This window comes from Rhineura floridana, chromosome 1 (genome assembly GCF_030035675.1).
Source record: "Rhineura floridana isolate rRhiFlo1 chromosome 1, rRhiFlo1.hap2, whole genome shotgun sequence".
In the NCBI taxonomy this organism is placed as follows: Eukaryota; Metazoa; Chordata; class Lepidosauria; order Squamata; family Rhineuridae; genus Rhineura; species Rhineura floridana.
In genome coordinates, this window is record NC_084480.1 from 42,593,624 (window position 1) to 42,614,153 (window position 20,530).

General features: G+C 41.8%; 1 protein-coding gene across 5 annotated transcripts in view; it reads left to right on the plus strand.

Annotated features, from left to right (window-relative positions):
• NLN (neurolysin) overlaps nt 1–20,530 on the plus strand; it is a 61,878-nt gene that overhangs the window by 11,765 nt on the left and 29,583 nt on the right. For 4 of the 5 annotated variants that reach the window (XM_061619422.1, XM_061619393.1, XM_061619402.1 and 1 more), the window contains exons 2-4: nt 3,483–3,739; nt 7,196–7,344; nt 18,784–18,891. In XM_061619422.1, the coding sequence (XP_061475406.1) occupies nt 3,483–3,739; nt 7,196–7,344; nt 18,784–18,891 (514 nt within the window). The remainder of the gene's footprint in view (nt 1–3,482; nt 3,740–7,195; nt 7,345–18,783; nt 18,892–20,530) is intronic. The other variant, XM_061619432.1, reaches the window with a different exon arrangement.

Consider the following 20,530-nt stretch of genomic DNA (forward strand, 5'->3'; position numbering starts at 1 on the left):
AAAGTACTCATCAATGGCTGAAGGATCTGGATGGTCCATCATGTACAGAGAAGTGTAAAACTCTGCAGACATAGTACATGTGTCCTTGGCTTCACAATTCAGTAAGCCGTCAGCTGAGTGGATCCCCAGAATTAGATTCCTAGAACGTTTCTGTTTAAGCACATGTGCTAGTAGTCTCGAGTATTTGTTTCCACGCTCATAGTATTTGTTCTTCAGTGTGCAAGGACCATGCAAATCCTTCCAGACTCTAGCTTTTCTAGCTCTGCACTGGCTTTTTGCAAGCACCTGTATGTTTTTGTAGATCCTGTGTTCCTAAACAGTCCTATACAGTGATAGATCCAATTTCCACTTGTCCTACTTTGGCCCACAAGTCCTTTGAAATCAGGAAGTAATTGATGCATGAATGAGATTTGTACCTGGGGGCAAAGTGTAATCCCCCTCATCGGGGTGGTGTTCTCTCCATGCATGCAGTAGATTATGGTCTCATACCAGTGTTGGCAGCGTTGTCTCTTGTGGAGTGTGCATTGGCCTCCTTCCACTGCGATCTAGGTTGCTATTTAAACAGAGGTTAAGGTCACCTCCCAGGATGATAGAGCCTTGGTTGAATGATTGAAGGGTCTTCAACGCAGATGTTAAAAAGGCATCCAGGCCTGAATTGGGCATGTAGAGGTTTCCAAAGGTTGTGTATTGACCTTTGTAGGAGTGTTTTAGAAAAAGATATCTCCTCCTGGGTCAGCGAGTGTGTCATTGATTATGACTGTGTGTGATCTTGTCATTAATATAGCTACTCCGCTCAATTTAGATGTTCTGGGGGTGACATACTGATCCCCAATCCAAGATCCTTTCCATAATCTCTGTGAGGAGTTTTTACACTGATGTGTTTCTCGGACCATCATGATGTCAGGGCATAGTCTTCTCAGGGTTGCCTCTACTCAAGTTAGCCCTCATACATTGAGGGTTACAATCCTTAAGCCATCTATATAATGCATCTTGACACTGATAATTGCCACCATGGGTATGGATCTGAGTGTCAAACAGCCATCTTGTGTAAAGAAGAATGTGTGCTTCCCTCTCTACTTGTGTCTCAAACAGGAAAAACAACGGGTTTTCCAACCAGTAGTAAAACAACCAGTAGTAAAACTGGTTAACTGAAGTCCAAGCATGAGGAAGCCCAGAATAAGCCCAGGTGCCTCAGGGGTTCTTGAGAAACTGCCTAGAGTCATATCAGATATGGGGGCTATCTGAACAACTGTTGTATTCAAATTTAGTTCTCTCTCTATGGGTTAATGTATCACTGAACACTAAAGTCAGGATCATTCAGACCATGGTATTCCCGATCTCTATGTATGGATGTGAAAGTTGGACAGTGAAAAAAGCGGATAAGAGAAAAATCAACTCATTTGAAATGTGGTGTTGGAGGAGAGCTTTGCGTATACCACGGACTGCGAAAAAGACAAATAATTAGGTGTTAGAACAAATTAAGCCAGAACTGTCACTAGAAACTAAAATGATGAAACTGAGGTTATCATACTTTGGACACATAATGAGAAGACATGATTCACTAGAAAATACAATAACGCTGGGGAAAACAGAAGGGAGTAGAAAAAGAGGAAGGCCAGACAAGAGATGGATTGATTCCATCAAGGAAGCCACAGACCTGAACTTACAAGATCTGAACAGGGTGGTTCACGACAGATGCTATTGGAGGTCACTGATTCATAAGGTTGTCATAAGTCGTGGTCGACCTTAAGGCACTTAACAACAACTGTGCCATTATAAGTATAAACAGCAGCCTGCTCTGTATGATGCTTTTCATGCCAGGTTCCTTCTTTTATCATGTTTAGGTTGCTTTTTGGCCCATTGAGAGTTGTTACTCCCTCTCTGGATTCCTCCATTTTGGGAGTAGGGGTCCTCAGGTGGCTGGATACCCAGCTCTTGAAGGATCAGCTCTTCCTGCTTTTTGTCACTTGCAATATGGGTTTTTTCCCTTGATGGTACAATCGACTTGAAAGGGAATCCCCATCTATAGTTAAAGCCTGCTTCTTTGAGAGAGGCCGTATAGGGCTTGGATAAGGAACATCTCCTTAAAGTCTCCGGACAGATATCCTGATATACTTCTGCTCAAGTTTCCCCGTATTTCAGTTCTCTAAGGTTTCTGAGTGCTTTAAAGATGAATGAATGAATGAATGAATGAATGAATTTATTGTTACGGTCAATAGACCTCTCAAACATTAGACAATACAATACAGTACTATACATATAAAATTTAATCGGGTAATACCAAACAATCTGATATTGAGCCCTGTCAATAAAATAGTTAAAACCGTTAACATCTATTGATAAATTATGTTGCCTCTGGGTTGATTTTAATCGTTTTCCTATAATAAATGGTAGCTGCGGTATATTTAGCAACTGCAAAGGTCACATCCGATAGATGGTCACCTAATAGATAATCTAAGTAGAATGATTGGGTTCTACCTGGAAAAGGTGATAAAATAGGTAGGATTAGTTTGTTTCTTAGGTCACGATAGTAGGGGCAGCGGAGACGGACATGCTCATTGGATTCTACCTAAAGATGGTATCTTTCACACTAAAGCACTCAGAGCTATATCTCTGGGCTGATCATTCAAGCAGCTTCTTTGTCCTGCGTATGTGCCCTTTCTATATCAATTGCGCTTATCGCTACTCCCAAATTCAGCTCATTGATCCAGGCAATCAGAAAGGAGATCATATTTCCCCCTTCTTCCCACTCTGGGATCCCTCGAGCTCAGAAATTTCGCCTGCAATCACGGTCCATTATTCTTGTTTAAGCTCTATGTCAGAAACCGCCATTTTAATAAATCCTAGTTCGCCCTGTGTGCCTTGCTGTATTGTTACGGCCTCATTCGCCACACTAGCCACTTCAGCAATATTATTTGTAACTGCTTCTAATTTAGTTTCCAGAGGTCGGAGGGGTAAAAACCAGTCCGCTGGTAACTCATTCCTTACTTTAGAGATGAGGACGTCAGTTTCAGCATCTCCCCAGTTGACATTTGTCAATTTCGCACCCCTGCTGTTTTTTGCACCCTCCCTCACCATTTTGTCTAGGCCAGTATAATCTCTGACAGCTCCGGCCTGTCACTGCCAATTTCCTCAGTGTTGTCCAGTCGAGGGAACTTCATTTGAGTCCTTCTCGATCCTTGGTGCATAGCTCTTGAGATGGAGTGGAGATAGCCTCTAGGTGCCTAATTCAGCTACTGATTATCACTTATAGTCAACCCATAGTAAGCAGAGCGAGACAGTTATGCCTCCATTTGCCTCCAAGGCTAGCCCTACCCCCATCGTTATCAAAATATTTCAGATGTATACAAACTCTATAATCTTGCATCTTAATAGTTAAATCTGCACAAGCACATCTGTTAACTTCCAGTTCACCCTTTGACTGTATTGTTTCTTGTGCCTCTTACATTATTACTTTGCAATTTGTTTATTTTTAATTGCAGAGCTGGTTGCCCAAGAATTTTACTCAGAATGACATTGGGAACAGAGATTACTTCACTTGTCAAGGCCTCTACCTATAGTGCAGCAGACCAAAACTTCTTGAAATGGGATTTGCCGCCGGAGCAGATTAGAGCAAGGACAGAAGAGCTTATCAAGAAAACAAAGCATGTCTATGACAGCGTTGGGATGCTTGATATGGAAAAGCTCACTTATAAGAACACTGTGCAGGCTTTAGCAGATATAGAAGTGGAGTATTCAGGTAACTATGACAGGATACAATATCAGTATCAAATTTTACCAGAAGGGAAGAATTAAAATATCAATGGGAAGAGGCTAAACTTGCAAAATACAATTCTTAAGTACAGATGCTTATAACTAAATATAATAGCAGTACCATTATATGTTGCATAGTCTGGAATGAATTTTCAGCTATGTGGTCTTTTGATTACTTCAAATGGTGTGGTTTAGGTAGAAAACTTGTTGTTCAGGGTTTTGTATACATATAAAATCAGCCAAGAAAACAATATTTATTTATTTGTAGAACTTGGTCTAAATAATCTCATCCTGTCTTATGGGTACAGAGATCAGTTTGAAAATGCAGGTGTTGCTAGGTGAAGTCTCAAGAAGCTGAGGTAGGTTATTGGGCAAGGTGTCCACAGTTCCTAATTTATGTTGACTACATATGCAGCCTTCATATCCCTTTCTCCCCTGGGCCTTTTGTCACCTCAGGGCTTGCCTCCAGTTCTTGTAAGTTTGTAAATAATAATAATAATAAATTGTCCACTCCTCACAAGTAGGTCCTGGGGTGGGTCACAACAATATCAAATACATTATTAAAAACAGTTAAAAACAATTATATTCACAACTAGAGTGGAAAATATTATCTCTCAAGTATCAAAAGCCAGAGTGAAGAGGTGCATCTTTAGTATATCACAAAAGGTGTACAATGCACCTCTGCGGGGAGGGAATTCCACCATCTAGGGGCTGCCACAGAGAATGCCCCCTCCTGAGCCACCACCATCCCCAAACTTCTGAGGATGATGGAACTACCAAGAGGTAATAGTAGTAGTCATTTATAACATATTTAATATATTTCCACAATTAGCATAATTTAAGTGTAGAGCCTTTTTTTCACTTGGATTTAGGGCTATAATTAGCTGAATGGCCTCTTTCTTGTGAACACAGAGGACTGAGGGTTCTTACAGCTCCTCTTTGCCCATTGGCTATCCAGATTACTTATGTCAGTATTATGCTATTTATTTCTTATACATAATCATCTTCAAAAAATGCTATCAGTGGCCATAGCCAGAGGATTACAATCTATGCTCATACATATCACCTTGCAGGGGATTCACATCAAATGTTATAATTCATAACAGAGCATGTCATACATTACTCTCTCAAATACAGTAAGTAATGCACTTACCTCACCTTTGGTGTGTGGATCAGCAGTGAACATCAGTCTTCAACCAGGCAAAGCACTCGTGAAATGTAGCGGGCTTTCTCCCTTTTGTACAGCCCTTCCTCCCAGCAGGAGCCCAGGGTAGCAAACAAAAGCATTAAAAACATTAAAACATCATAAAAACAAACTTTAAAACACATTAAAACAAAACATCTTCAAAAAATGTTACTTTAAAAAAAGCTATCAAAACATCTTCTAAGATTAAAAACAGTTTAAAAAAGAAAGTTTAAGAACATATTAAAAGGCAATTCCAACACACATGCAGACTGGGATAGGTCTCAAAAGGCTTGTAGAAAGAGGAAAGTCTTCAATATGTGCCGAAAAGATAACAGAAATGGCGCCTGTCTAATATTTACGGGGAGGGAATTCCACAGGGTAGGTGCTGCCACACTAAAGGTCCATTTCCTATGTTGTGCGGAACGGACCTCCTGATAAGATGGTATCTGCAGGAGGCCCTCACCTGCAGAGCACAGTGATCGCCTGGGTATATAAGGGATAAGACGGTCTTTCAGGTATCCTGGTCCCAAGCTGTATAGGGCTTTGTACACCAAAACTAGAACCTTAAACTTGCCTGGTAGCCAATGGGCAGCCAGTGCAAATCTTTCAGCAGTGGGGTGACATGTTGGTGATACTCTGCCCCAGTGAGCAGTCTCACCACCTCTTATGTATGCTTCTATGGGCAACTCTATAAAAACCTCCATGAGATATTCTTCTGGACTTACCAGGGGATAAAAGGAATTAACCAGCTCAAACCCAACAAGCTGTTGACATATGTGTACCTGTCCAGAAACACTTGCTTTCTGAAATAGGCTGCAAACCTGTGCACTGCTGAAGACACGATTGCAACCAGCAAGGACAGGTCTCCTAGACAACTACATTAAGGGTGAATGAAGGAAAGTGACAGAGAGAGAGAGGTCTGGAATGCAGAATAAAAACTTCTGTAAGGAAGGAAAGAGAGATTATGACAGTTAGGAACTGGAAGATGTGAAGGAACAGTAGTGAGAACTCAAAATAAAATTGGAGAAGGAGATTATAATATTCATAAGGTGAAAACTGAAGGCTACTAACCGTGTGGTATCAGCTTTAAAAAATAATGTTGGCCATAGCCACATAATAAAACAGGTGTTACACTTTCATGCTTTTGTAGATTTCTTAACATTGCAAGAATGTTGTAAACCTAGACTTACCATGTAGCTAGACACTAAAAGGTAAGCACTTAGTTCATACGGTTAAGCCCACCCCACAGTGTATTTTGAATGGCATCAAGGAAGACAGAATAGATAACATTATTGAGTGATGGATCCACCCCATAAGCTAAGAACAGTTGGAGAAAATGTTGTAAGCCTTTTTTTTAATGGAACTGTCACTCAAAAAGGCTTGAATCTGTTGCAAGGATGCATCTTCCCATGCACGCCACATTTGCATAGTGTGGTGGCATAACAAGGATTTAGAGCTTTGAACAAGCTGTCCTTGACTATTCAAAATGTCTACAGCTATCAAATTAACAAAGACACCAGACCAAAGACACCATCTCTCAGTGTAATCTTATGATAAAAAGTGGAGTAACTCAATGTATGCTGCTGTGAACTCCTGGAACAAGGGAAGGTTGCTAATGTGGTAATAATGTAGATGTTTATATCATGTGTGCATTAAGTAAATTGCCTGCTTCATGCATGCTGCTTGGAAATAACTACCAACGAGTGCAGGAAACATTTCCCTTTCCTATTGTTCTTAATTAGCTGGTGGCTCAGCAAAAGGGGGAAAACGCTCATTGGTAATAGTAACAGGGGGGGAAATGTGAAGGCTAAATGTCTTGGTTTTGTTGACTTTAGGATATTTATAACAAGCCATCTAATATTGCTGTGGGTCCAAGAAGACTGTTCAACTATCCTTTTTATTACAATTTTGATGGTGTTATTCTAATACCACAAATTTAAGTTTATGCATATATAGCATAACTAACCTGTATTGCTTCTCTTATCGGGCATTTTTAGAAAATAAATACTTTTTAAAATCATTGCTATTTATTGTTCTTGTTATTATAATTATCACTTCCTACCTACCATAGTTTATTACAACTTTGTAACCCAACTTGGCCTCATCTTTGCTTGACATCCCACAAAAAGCTCAAACAAAATTTCTAACTAGTAACAATTTATTGGGAAAGTTTCTCCTTCCACATGGCTAAAGATGAACTAACTAGTATTGAATACTGTTGTTATCCACTGTAATTTTTTTTTTGTCTTCTATTAGTGGAAAGAAGCATGTTGGATTTCCCACAGCATGTCTCACCTGATAAAGATGTACGTGCAGCAAGCACAGAAGCTGATAAAACGCTTTCTCATTTTGATGTTGAGATGAGCATGAGAAAGGATGTATTCCAAAGAGTTGTCCATTTCCAGGTAAAAGAATTTATTTATTTATTTATTTATTTATTTTATTTTATTTTATTTATAGACGGCCCATAGCGAATAGCTCTCTGGGTGGTGAACAGCAGAGTTAAAATACAAAGTTACAATAAAACATACAAAATCACAACAAAGTAGAATAAAAACATTAAATATAAAACATGAACGTTAAAATGCCTGGGAGTATAACCAGGTCTTAACCTGGCGCCTAAAAGAAAGCACCGTAGGCGCCAGGCGTATCTCCTCAGGTAAGCTGTTCCATAGTTCAGGGGACACCACAGAAAAGGCCCTGGATCTAATAACAATCCTCCGGGCATCCTGATGGGTTGGTACCCGGAGGAGGGCCTTAGATACTGAACAAAGTGAACGGGTAGGTTCATACCGGGAGAGGCGTTCCATCAGATATTGCGGTCCCACACCGTATAAGGCTTTATAGGTCAAAACCAGCACCTTGAATCTGGCTCGGAAATGAATAGGTAGCCAGTGCAAACGGGCCAGGACAGGTGTTATATGCGCGGACCAATGGGTCCCCGTCAACAACCTGGCTGCCGCATTTTGCACTAGCTGAAGTTTCCGAACGGTCTTCAAGGGCAGCCCTACGTAGAGCGCATTACAGTAGTCCAATCTAGAAGTTACCAGAGCGTGAACAACAGAGGTGAGATCGTCACTGTCCAGATAGGGGCGTAGTTGGGCTACTAAGCGAAGATGGTAAAACGCATTCCGCGCCACCGAGGCCACTTGAGCCTCAAGCGACAAGGAAGGGTCAAAAAGGACCCCCAAACTACGAACCTGTTCCTTCAAGGGGAGTGTAACCCCATCTAGAACAGGCTGAACATCCACCATCTGGGCAGGTAAAGAGCTCACCAACAGTGTCTCGGTCTTGTCTGGATTGAGTTTCAGTTTATTAGCTCTCATCCAGTCCATTATCGCGGTCAGGCAACGGTTCAGCACATCAACAGCCTCACCTGAAGAAGGTGAAAAGGAGAAGTAGAGTTGCGTGTCATCAGCGTACTGATGGCAACGCACTCCAAAACTCCTGATGACCACACCCAGAGGCTGCATGTAGATGTTAAAAAGCATGGGGGACAAGACCGACCCCTGAGGGACTCCACAATGGAGAGTCCAGGGTGTCGAGCAGTGTTTCCCAAGCACTACCTTCTGGCGACGATCCGCTAAGTAGGAGCGGAGCCACTGCCAAGCAGTGCCCCCAATTCCCAACTCCGCGAGCCTCCCCAGAAGGATACCATGGTCGATGGTATCAAACGCCGCTGAGAGATCAAGGCGAATCAACAGAGTCACACTCCCCCTGTCCCTCTCCCAACAAAGGTCATCATACAGGGCGACCAAGGCTGTTTCGGTACCAAAACCGGGCCTAAAACCGGATTGAAACAGATCCAGATAATCGGTTTCATCCAAAAGCGCCTGGAGCTGGCCGGCGACCACCCATTCCAAGACCTTGCCCAAGAAAGGGACATTCGCCACCGGCCTGTAGTTGTTCAGAACATCTGGGTCCAAAGAAGGTTTCTTCAAAAGAGGTCTCACTACTGCCTCCTTGAGACTACCAGGGACTACTCCCTCTCTCAAGGAGGCATTTATCACCTCTTTGGCCCAGCCGGTGGTTACAGCCCTGCCGGCCTTCACCAGCCAAGATGGGCAAGGATCCAGGGCGGACGTGGTCGCCCGCACCATTCCAAGCACCTTGTCCACTTCCTCAAGCTGCACCAACTGAAATTCATCCAACAATAAAGGACAAGATCGCGCTCTGGACACTCCAATGGAATCATCTGTAATAACATCAGAGTCTAAATCCCGACGGATGCAAGCAATCTTGTCTTGGAAGTGCTCCGCAAATTCGTTGCAGCGGGCTTCTGATGTTTCTTTAGTATCATGAGGGGCAGAATGTAAGAGCCCACGTACCACCCTAAAAAGCTCCGCTGGGCGGCAAAGAGATGATCTAATGGTGGCAGCAAAGTAAGACTTTTTTGCCGCCCTAACCGCTTTTACATATGCCTTAGTGGAGGCACTCACCAAAGAATGACTGCATCCATCAGGAGTTCGCCTCCACCTGCACTCTAGCCTCCTTCTCTCTTGCTTCATCACTCTCAGCTCCGGGGTATACCACGGTGCTGTTTGAGTTCTGCACCGAAGGGGGCGCACGGGGGCAATCATGTCAATGGCCCGGGTCATCTCCGTATTCCACAGGTCGACCATGGCCTCGACAGGAGCGCCAGTACTATCAGCCGGAAAAACTCCCAGAGCACTCTGGAAAGCAACAGGATCCATAAGCCTCCGGGAGCGGACCAACTTAATAGGTCCCCCACCTCTGCAGAGGGAAAGGGCTGTCGTGAGTCTAAAGCTCAGCAAGTGGTGATCTGTCCATGACAATGGGGTAGATGAAAAATACCCCACCCTCAGATCACCATCTCCATGACCAGTGGCGAAGATCAAATCAAGAGTATGTCCTGATACATGCGTAGGGCCAGTAACAACTTGAGACAGCCCCATGGTTGTCATGGAGGCCATGAAGTCCTGAGCCGCCCCGAACAAGACAGCCTCGGCATGAATGTTGATATCCCCCAGTACCACCAGTCTGGGGGACCTCAACAATACCTCCGAGACTATCTCCATCAGCTCAGCTAGGGAAGCCGTTGGGCAGCAAGGTGGGCGGTACACCAACAGTATTCCCAATCTGTCTCCATGGCCCAACACAAGATGAAGACACTCCAAACCAGTCGCCGACTGGACAGGGTGCTTGGTGAGAGAGAAAAAACTCCGATAGACCACAGCAACCCCGCCTCCCCGGCCCTCAGATCTACCACAGTGCTGCACCGAATACCCAGGTGGGCAAAGCTGGGAAAGAGCAACTCCTCCCTCCTCACCCACCCAGGTCTCGGTAATAAGGAAGAATAACTTAATAAGAATAAGGAAGATAACTTGCTGGCTGTTTGCATAGGTCCCTTCATAATGCCAGGCCTTGCTAACTGTTCTATATGTTCAGTGCTTTTCAGCATCCCTGTGATTTTTTTACTTTAAAAATAGTACAAGGGAGGATATAGGATGTGTCTGCTCTGTCAATATAGAAAGCTGCAAGAAGGGATAGTGCCCCTTAAACAGAGTGGTGTAAGAAGAAATGACCCATAGTTTACACAGCTGCTACAGGCTTGGAGATAAAAGGATTGCAACTGAACCAATTGATTCTGTTTTGATTTTGATTTTTGACTTTTAAACATTTTTACCCCACTTTTCTTAAGTGCTTACATGCAAACATTACACAAGAAAATAGCAGATTAAACTAACCTAGGAAGAAAAATTCACAATAAAACCAAATCTAATAAAAACAATTCAAGCAAAAACTCATAAGGATAAGATCAATACAAAAAACAGACCAAGCAGAATTAAAAACATTCCCAACTGGGGACATCAACCTGAAGGTCCATAGGGTTCTGATGGGCTTCCTTAAGGAGGGCATTCCACAATGTTGATGCCACAATGGGAAAAGGCCCTGCTCCTGGTAGACGCCCACCAAATTTCAGTTGATTCGGGGAGGGCACATGGAGCAGGACCTCTGATGTTGAAAGGAGTGTGCTATGAGGCAAATGCGGGCAATAGTCCCTTTAAGTTACTTAGGTCCTAGGCTGTTAACCAGCACTTTGATTTTGGCCTGGAAATAAATAGGCAACCCATGCAGGACATACAAAATTGGCAATAAGTCCCAATCAAGCAGTTCCAGCCAACAGTGCATTTTGCATCAGTTGAAGTATTCGAGAACTTTTGAAAAGACACTCCACACAGAGTGTCTTAGGTTGCAGTCCAAACTCCGTAGCTAGAGAAACAGGGCTTAATGCAGCAGCATAGCCACTGCTGCATCTGCGGTCCCACTGCTCTCACTGGCCAGGCAAAAGGTTGGGGGTGGGGGAAATGCCTCTTTACTGTGCCTAGAGATGTGAAGGCCTGGAAACAAACTGTTCCCTTCCCTGCCAAAAAAAAAAAATTGGAAAAAGAACCCACCCAGTGAAAAGGCCTGGATCAGTGATGGCATCAGGAATTCTGTCCTGGTCCAACTGCCTCCTCCCCACTGAGTTTCAGGGGTTTCTGCTGGTGATAGCTACCACTCACCATTTGGAAAGGTGCATTGGGGCACTCCTTGGCAGTGGAGCCATACAAAACTGGGTGGATAAGGGACACATCTGCTTCATCCATACTCCCTCCAGCATGGCAGACTGGGGGTTTGGATTGATCTGCCCCAATAGAAAAGTCTGTAAATTACTTGAGTATGAATTACTTTGGTTAGGTCTGCCTTTTCTAAGAAGAGCACATCTACCACAACAGCTGAAGCTGTTGAAGGGTACTCTTAGTCACGGCTGTCAGTTGATCATCCAAAAATAGTGCCAGCTCTAGGAGCACCCTCAAGCTGTGAACATGATTTTTGAGAGTGGTGAAATCCCATCTAAAACATCCCTAATCCCATATCAGACAGCACACTGAATAACAGTACTTCTCTCTTACCTAGATTCACTTTGTTATCATCCAGTAACTTACATTGATGCTTAGAGATGTGGTTGTATATCTTTAGTTGGTACATACCTATAGAATGGATGTTTATTTCTAATGAGTTGATGTAATGAAATAAAAATGATTATTTTTCTCTCTTGGTGGGACAGCTATCCAGTATACAACTGCAGGTCAGCCATGAGTCAGCTTCAACCCTGTTGAATTGCTCTTCATATCTTGGTTCCCAAGGTTTTACCTGCTTTTAGAGACTTTCATTGTATGTTTTTATCTGGGCTCAGTTCCAGAGCTTGTGGAGTCGCAGTGCATTTGTATCTGATAATGTCTTGCTAATAAGCGTTAGTCCCCAGCACCTGCTAGTACTTGTCTATAGGGATATACTAGAATATAGAACAGAATGTACAAATCCCATCTTCTCTTTACAGCGCTGAGCCCAGCATTGGTGTAGAACCTTTGAAGGGATGTTTCTCCTACATTGTGTGGCAGCTGGAACTCTTTTGCTCTACACCTAAATAAATCTTGGAAAGCTACAATCTAGGCCACTTAAGAAAAGCTTTGCTATAGTTAGCTTTGGGTTAGCAATGACACTGCTTATTAGAAAATGACTGGACCTGTCTATAGGCTTGCAGTCTACAAAGGTGCTTGAAACAGGTGTTGCACATACTTCATTTATTGGACATGCAGTTTTTACTATGCAGGAATTGCTCATGTGTGCAGTCATGTGCAATGATTGCTCATGTGTGTCACATTTTGGTTATTTTCATTGTCATGTATGTCAATGTTGCTATAGCATTTTTACTTTTGTTTGCTCAAATCAAAATTAAGCAACAGCTTTTAATTCATTATGATAATTTTTGAGTTCATGCTGTATTTTAAGAGTCCATCCATGTCTTGCTGAAGGTTTTCTGAACCTTCGCCCCTCTTTTGGTTACTTGTCTTGAATTGCTTTAAAATTGTTGTGTCATATTTTGCTGTGAACAGTTTTGGTTGAAGGATAATCCACCAGGAACTGCTTCTTCTTGTCTTGATGAACGCTGAATCACATTTGTGACAACCACTATTCACTGGACTGTTTTCCTTATAAAAGAAACAATGCTCAGTCAGGATGGCTTTGTCTAAAAAAATGATTATTTGTAGGAGACATTCAGTTGCCCAGAGGTGTCTTCCTGCAATTTAATTCCTGTTTTGTTGATGGGCACAAGGAAGCATCTAGCTTGACCTTTGTAGCTAAAAGAAGGCTAGGACTGGGGAGGGCAGCTGTGAGAGAACTAGAAAAGGTCCTCAAATGCAAAGATGTATCACTGAATACCAAAGGCAGGATCATTCAGACCATGGTATTCCTGATCTCTATGTATGGATACGAAAGTTGGACAGTGAAAAAGCGGATAAGAGAAAAATCAACTCCTTTGAAATGTGGTGTTGGAGGAGAGCTTGCGGATACCATGTACTACGAAAAAGACAAATAATTGGGTTTTAGAACAAATTAAACCAGAACTATCACTAGAAGCTAAAATGATGAAACTGAGGTTATACTTTGGACACATCATGAGAAGACATGATTCACTAGAAAAGACAATATTGCTGGGGAAAACAGAAGGGAGTAGAAAACGAGGAAGACTAAAGAGAGATGAATTTATTCCGTAAAGGAAGCCACAGACCTGAACTTACAAGATCTGAACAGGGTGGTTCATGACAGATGCTAGTGGAGGTCACTGATTCATAGGGTTGCCATAAGCCGTAATCGACTTGAAGGCATATAACAACAACGAATTGTCTTCGCCTCACAAATTACCCAAGGGAAGCCATTCCAGAGGATGGGTTCTATCACAAAGCAGGCCTGCTTCCACCTTGACACCAAGTAACAATCTGCTGATCATGGAACAACCAGCAGAGTGTACTCAGAAGATCTTAAATATCAGCTTACTCTGTACCAGGAGAAGTAGTCTAAGTTGTTTGGGGCTTTAAATGTCAACAACAAAATCTTCAACTTGGCTTGGCAGCCAGAGCAGATCTTTCAACATTAGTGTAATATGTGTAAAGGTGGGTGTTCCACAAAGCACCCTAGCAGCTGGATTTTGTACTACCTGCAACTTCCAGATCAGGTGTAAGGGTAGTTCCACATACAGCACATTACAGTAGGACTATCATGGCAAGGCTATCCATTTCCAGGAATGATTGTAGTTGGCACACAAACAAAAGTTGGTAATAGACACTCCAAGCCACTGAGGTCACCTGGGGTGGGTTCACATTTGCACTCAAAATTCTCCTTCCTGTTCAGGGGTGAAATTTGGAGTAATTTTTCTGAATATTCTCCAAGGGAGGAAGAATTATTATTTATTTATTACATGTATACCCCACCTTTCTTTTCATGATAGAAACCCAAGGCGGCTTACATTTGGTTCCCAGGCGGTCTCCCATCCAGGAACTGACCAGACCTGGCCCTGCAGGGAGCTGGCCTTATGTGCCTTCAGACCGTAGCCTGGCAATTCTTCAAACCTTTGAAGAAGAGCCTGAAAAATACACTTCTCCATCCTTCAGTTAGTGAGTGTGTATATATATATATATATATATATATATATATATCACTTGACTAGCCACCCACTCAAGCAATCTTTGATCCTAGAGATTGAGACTGACAGTCTGTGTAGCCTCTTTGCTATTGGTTCTGCTTCTACTTACCTGGGGTGCTCTTTATTCCCCCACCTCCCAAAGTCACCTTGGTTTGTCAGGAGCTCCATCTTGTCTTATAGCCCAGTCACAGGTTCAAGTGATGTTTTTCTCAAATGCATCAGACTGACAATGAACTCAAGCTCCTCAGCCTTGAGCGATGGGACAGAGAATCATGGATTGTCTTAGAATAGTTGTTGAAAGATTTTGTGTTACACAAGGTATTACAATGAATGATCTTCAGGTCTCTTTCCATGTATAATTTTAGAAGCACAGAACAGAGGACACTATAACATACAAGGCGCTGTTCCTAGGAGAAGGGCCATAGCTCAGTGGTAGAACATCTGCTTTGGTTCAGTCTTTGGCATCTCCAAGTAGTACTGGGAAAGGCTTTGTGCCTAAAATCCCTGAGAGCCGCTGCCAGTCAGTGTAGGCAGTACTGAATTAGATGGACCATTTGTCTGATTCTGTATAGAACAGCTTTCTGTGTTCTTGTAAGGAACATAGAGTTGCTAATCCTACTTAGTGAAGACCTATTTAAGTTGATGAACATGACTAACTTAGGTTCCTTAATTTCAGTGGGCTTACTCTAAGCAGGACTTAGCTTTCTATGGGTTGTATCCAACTGTCATATATAAACTGTTCCTCTTAGAAACAATGAAAGTTCCTTATACCACGTCATCAAGCTCAGTATTGTCAATACTGACTGGCAGTAGCTTGCCAAAGTTTCAGAGACTTCCCTCACTCTACCTGGAGATGCCAGGAATTGACCCTGGCATCTTGCATGTTTAAAGCATGTGATCTACCACTGAGCTTTGGCTTTTCTTGTGTGTGTATGAGAGGGAGAGAAACACTCCCCCCAAATAAATGAAGTAATAGTTTTTGGCCTTTGTAATTCTATTGCTTCTGTATGAATTGCAGATAAAATACTAGAGCTGAGTCAGCATTTCCAGCCCTAACAAATTCTCTGAGAACTTGTGGTTCCCACAGATGATGTCCAACTCTTATCAGCCCCAGCCAGCATGGCCAATGGTCAGGGTAATGGGAATTGTAGTTCAGAAATACAGTTTCCCCACCCTTGCCCTAAAGAAAATACAGGTTGGGAGGCTGAGTCAGGCTTGTCTTTTGAGAACCTGGCTAAGGAAGTTTTTGAGCAGTGATAACTCAGGGTTAGTCTAACAAACTGTGAGTTGCTGTATTCAGAAGCTGCAGAGCAGGGATTAAAGGAATGTGTCCTTGCCTCCAGCATGTATAGTTAACTTCCTTCCACGTTTGCCTTGTGACTCTGGACTTGCCTACAATCCCACATATTAAACTACACCATCTGGATTAAGTGCCATGTGTTAGAAGACAGAAGTGAATTAGATATCCTACACCAAAGGTATCTAGATAATTTCAGAAATGCTGCAGTTGTATATTATTGCATTGATGACCTCTAAAAGTACTAATGCAGGAAAGGGTGGTGACAGAAAGGGTAAGGTTTTGTTTTGTTTTTAATTAACTTAAAGAAAAAGCTCAAAAGTAATGTCTTTGAGGTTTTATATAAACCCTATTTGGGTACTTATGTGCAAAAGCTACATGCAAACAGAGATGTGAAGTCCTGGGAAAAAACTGGGGAAAAGGAAGGGAACATCCTTCTCCCCTGTTTTTTTTCTGGGGGAGGGGTTCTGGAAAAAACTGAAGGATTTCCCCCCCCCATTTTTCTGTTTTTCCTCCAGACCTTTATATCTCTACACACAAGCTGGGAGAACAGATGTGTTAAGGGTCGGCCCTCTTTCCCTGTTGCCATCCAACTCATGGAGGATGAAGGACTGAAGCAGGGAGCATCCTGTATGCACAGAGAACCTAATTTAGAACCTCCATAGTGATTGGGATCATTTTAAGTGGACACCAACCACATACTATACCCACTGTCTTTAATTTCTGATTAACAAACCAAACAAACTACTGAAGATTTTGGTTTGGCATAGTGCTTTTTTTCCCAGTGACAATACTTCTACAGTCACTAGGGTTGGGGGGGAAAATTTGATTCAGTTCATATTTATACCCAAATTTATCAAATTTGCACTTTCTGAAACGATATGAGAACTGAAACACAGCAATCCTTCAAAATTCACACGTATCTGAATTTTGCTGCACAATTCTCCAACCAAACAATGCTTACACAAATGCATATATTAGGGGAACGTGTGCACAAAAAGAATATGTTAGTGAAAATAGCACACAAAAATGCATTGTAATAGGATGAATTACTTTCAAAAATGTGTAGTCAAAACTGCATGCAAAAATGTATTTATTAGAAGAAATTCACACTAAAATTGGAGAATTTTCATGAAGATTTTTTTTAAAATCACAAATTGCTGCAGAAAGGTGGGCAACCAAATTTAAGATTAGAAAAATGAGGAACTGAGAGAACAGAAACTGACAGATCATTCTATCCCTAGTAGTCACCCAGGAATACGTGTGGCTTGTATATTGCCTTGGACACCATCCAACTCCTCTATTAGTTGTTTATTCATACTCTCCTCTCATCCTGTTCTGAAATGTACCCTGTTCAACAAAGTGCTGATTACTTAGGTGTGTTGTTACAGGCCTTATGCACTGAGAGATGTAGAAAAGGAAAAGATAATGGTTTGTTCGCAAACATTTGAATGTAACTGAACATAGAAAGATGCCCGATAGATGTTTCTGAGCAAAACAAGCATGGGATGTTTGAAAACCTAAACCATCTTTCTGGTTGGTCAGCATTGTTAACATTCTGATGTAAAATGCCTGGAAGTTGCTCCTTGCCACCTCTTCACTGTCACTTACTTCCAAGTAAGCATGCATAGATTGCAGCCTAATTCAGTTAAATATGCCATCATCAAAAATGTATTTGCCTCTGAGCCAATGGGTGATGACCCAGCTGTAATATGAAACTTTGTTGTTCACTCTTAATGTTTGCTGCTGTGGTTTAGCAGCTGGCATGCTTCATTCTAGAGTTCCTCAAACAAAACCAATGTTTACCCATTAGTCTTGTATTAGTTAAAATTTTATATATACATACCATCAATTCTGTGCATATTTATGAAGCAGAGGGGCAGAAACTATATTGCTCACACCACTAGGCAATGACGAGGTGAATTAGCCATTTTTTTCTGAACTCAGGCATACATACATACCTTAAAATCTCAAAGCAGCTTGATAAGATAAAATACAACACATGCAAGCAATATCGAACCACAAAAATTAAAACAATGAACAGTACAAAATGTGTAAAATGCTCATCCAGTAACATATTAATGACAAGCCCACCCACCCAAAAGATTGGCACTACTGAAGGAGACAACTTAATTTCCAAAGGCCTGTGTAAACAAAAAGATCTTAGTCTGATTCCTAAAGACTGACAGCGATGGTACCAGGTGTCTCTCCCTGGGAAGAGCATTCCACAGACAGGTCAGCACTGAAAAGGCCCATTCTCATATTAACTTTTTGTTTTGGAAAACAAGCTTCCTACTAGTACAGTTTTTATCACTACATCATTAGATCAGTATATAAAACCATATGTTACACTCCCCCACCACAAAAGGTACAATTCAAATACTATATACCAAAAGACGGTGTGTAAATAAATTTATTGTACATAAGTAGTGGCAGTTGGCGAGGGGTGTGTGTGTTCACCTGATGTTGTGTTGCTGCTGTGTACTAGGAGATAGAGGGGGAGGGGTGATGTTACCAAGGTGCAAATGCACCGGTGGGAGCACTGGATTGCACTACCCCAACCTTGTTCCTGCCTCGCCCCTCCCACCTCCCAGTAATCAGCAGTGATGCGGGTACTGGGAGGTCAGGGGAGTGCCTCTGCTGACTGCTACCGGGCATAACTCTTTTGATATTGGACAAAGAATGAATGCTTTTTTTAGAAAAGTGCTTGGTATATGTCAGTTTATTCCATTGCATAGTACAGAAGAAGATAAGTGAAACACAGTTGTTGTTATTTCTATGATGCTCACTGAGCTTATAATATGCTGAAAACCGTTTGGCTAAAACTGCACTTTTTAAATATGTGCTTGTCCTATAAGCTGAAGATATAAGTGCCTGGAGAATAAGCATTTAAAGTTTGTTTTTATTGTTTGATGTATTAAATTCTCATATTTATATTATCTGTCCTTAACTCTCTCTTTCTGAACCTTTGTATTTTAAGGACAGCAACTTTTTTCTGTTTGTTTGCTTTTAATATGTTACAAAATGGGTGAATGACATAATGTATTTGCATTTCAGCAAACATGCAATACTGAGACTTTAAGGCCTGAAGCCAAAAGATACTTGGAGAAATCAATAAAAATGGGGGAAAGGAATGGGCTTCATCTTCCTCCTGAAGTACAAAATGTAAGTATGACATCCATAGACAGTAAAAGTGATAAAACAAGAACATTTCAAATGGTATGATTTTTGTGGTCAAACAACATTTCAGAGTTATTGATTATTTGGGGGTGGGGTGGGGATAGCAATGTTTTAGTTTCTAGAAAATTCTGCATAATGCTAGTTTTATTTACTTATGATACTGCACCATCAATACAGTCCTCAGTGCAGTTAGCAAAAGTTATTTAATCAATACAGTACATTGATAAATACAGTATAGAAATCTAGTAACAAGACACATATTGAAAACAGTATCCTACAATCAGCATAAAGACCAGAATGAAACCAGCATAAAATGGTAATAAAACCAACCTAAAGCCATATAGGGGAAAATTAGTGTGTAAAATGCACTAAAAGCATGTAATTAGGAAGCCTAGGAAAATAAAAAGAACTTGCCCTGGCATCAGAAAGATTGTCAACATACAGTGCCTTGCAAAAGTATTCAGACCCCTGACCAATGCTCTCATATTACTGAATTACAAATGGTACATTGTAATTTCATTCTGTATGATATTTTATTTTAAAACACTGAAACTGAAAATCAGTTATTGTTGTAAGGTGGCATTGGTTTTATGTTGGGAAATGTTTGTAAGGAACATAAACAACTGAAACATGTTGCTTGCATAAGTATTCAATCCCCACACATTAATATTTGGTAGAGCTACCTTTCGCTGCAATAACAGCTTTAAGTTGTTTGGGGTAGGTATGTACCAGCTTTGCGCACAGTGTTGGAGTGATTTTGGCCATCATTGCCAGATTCTCCCCAGGTTGTTCAGGCTGGTTGGACGTCGCCTGTGGACTGCAATTTTCAAAGAGTGCCACATATTCTCAATGGGATTGAAATCAGGACTTTGACTGGGCCACTGTAGGACATTCATCTTTTTGTTCTTGAACCACTCCAGTGTTGTGCTTGTGCTTGTGATCATTGTCATGCTGAAAAGTAAATTTCCTCCCAAGCTTCAGTTTTTTAAGTGGACTGAAGCAGGTTCTGTTGTAGTATTTCCCTGTATTTTTCTCCATCCATTCTTCCTTCAATTTAACAAGATGCCCAGTCCCTGCCGATGAGAAGCACCCCCATGGCATGATGCTACCACCACCATTCCTCACCGTAGGGATGGTGTGTCTTGAGGCATGGGGAGTGTTAGGTTTGCGTCACACATAGTTTTGCCCAAAAAGCTCTATCTTGGTCTCATCTGACCACAAAACCTTTTCCCTCATTGCAGCTGGGTCACTCCCATGCTTTCTGGCAAACTCCAGACGTGCTTTCAAATGGTACCTTTTGAGTAGTGGCTTCTTTCTTGCCACCCTCCCATACAGGCCAGTGTTATGCAGAGCTCTTGATATGGTTGATTGGTGTACCATTACTCCAGTCCCAGCCACTGAACTCTGTCGCTCCTTCAAAGTGATTGTGGGCCTCTCTGTGGCTTTTCTCACAAGTTTCCTTGTTTGAGTTTTGAGAGATGGCCTTTTCTTCGCGGTGCCTGGGTGGTGTGATGCAGCTTCCACTTCCTGATTATTGATCCAACTGTGCTCATTGGGATATCCAAACACTTGGATATTATTTTGTACCCTTTTCCTAATCTAGATCCCAGGCTATGGTCTGAAG